Here is a 968-nt window from a genome sequence, read left to right as displayed (position 1 = left end):
GGGGAGGGCCTCTTGATTGAAAAGAGAAGCTAAAAGGGTGGGGCTGGCCTGGAATAGATGGTCTGAGGTCGGCAGGGATGAGGTCTGAAGTGACAGAGCCCTGGTAAGTTTAGAGAATATGGGGCAGGCTGAAATCTGGGGGATGGCTTTTGTAGGAGCGTGGTTCTAAGAGGCGGTGCCTGGATCTGGGGAAGGGACATACCAGGGGCAAAGCCTTGGAGAGCAGGAATCCCACTAGGACGTGGCTGCGGAACCTTCACCCACCTTCTTTTCTCCACACACCACCCCCAGGTTTGCCACCTGCGAAAGTGATATCATCTGCAGCCCGACTTGGCTCCCACTCCTAGAAAAGAGGGGCTGCGAGCCTGGCTGCACCACCTATGGGCAGGTGAGCATGGGACAGAGGAAGCCAGGAAGAGACTGATACTTCCCCTCACTATGTCCTGGGTTAGCCCGTCTAGGTCCCAGAGTCCGGACTGGCACTCCCAAGGCCCCCACTCCCATCCTTCCCGCTTCCACAGCCCAATCTCCATAGTAGGATATGCCTGTAGCCTCCCTAAGGCCCACTGAGTCCGGATTTGCCCTCCCCAAAGGACGGTCTCTGCTCTAGGCCCGTCCACAGTACCCCTGGAAGGCCCAGAAACCCGAGTCTCCTTCTCCAAGGCCCCAGCCTTAATCTGGTTCTCCGCCACCCGAGCCCCCTGGGACCCAGTAAGACCTCGCACTCCCCAAGGCCCCCCCCCCCGACTATGGCCCTGCCCCCAGGCTCCCAGGATGACCTAGAGGTGAGAATTTCCTGCCCTAAGATCGCGCCGCTGCCCCCAGGGTATCTGGACTCCACCAACTCGGACCCAAACTTCACCCCTTCCCGCCAGACTTTTGCTGACGGAGCGGAACTTTGCCGCTCGTTTCTGGGCTACGCGGTACCAGTGGCGGATCCTGGCTCTGGTCCCTGCCTCACCATTTCC

The 968-nt window shown here is 59.7% G+C and overlaps 1 protein-coding gene across 1 annotated transcript in view; it reads left to right on the top strand.

The window, feature by feature from the left end:
* Nucleotides 1-968, top strand: part of RTBDN (retbindin) — a 6,896-nt gene that overhangs the window by 5,648 nt on the left and 280 nt on the right. The window contains exons 5-6 of the mRNA XM_024767602.1: nt 292-388; nt 876-948. Coding sequence (XP_024623370.1) covers nt 292-388; nt 876-948 — 170 coding nt within the window. The remainder of the gene's footprint in view (nt 1-291; nt 389-875; nt 949-968) is intronic.

Source organism: Neophocaena asiaeorientalis, unplaced genomic scaffold (assembly GCF_003031525.2).
Source record: "Neophocaena asiaeorientalis asiaeorientalis breed wild unplaced genomic scaffold, Neophocaena_asiaeorientalis_V1.1 scaffold87, whole genome shotgun sequence".
NCBI lineage: Eukaryota > Metazoa > Chordata > Mammalia > Artiodactyla > Phocoenidae > Neophocaena > Neophocaena asiaeorientalis.
Note: the sequence above shows the minus strand (reverse complement) of the source record. Positions and strands in the feature narration are given on the sequence as shown.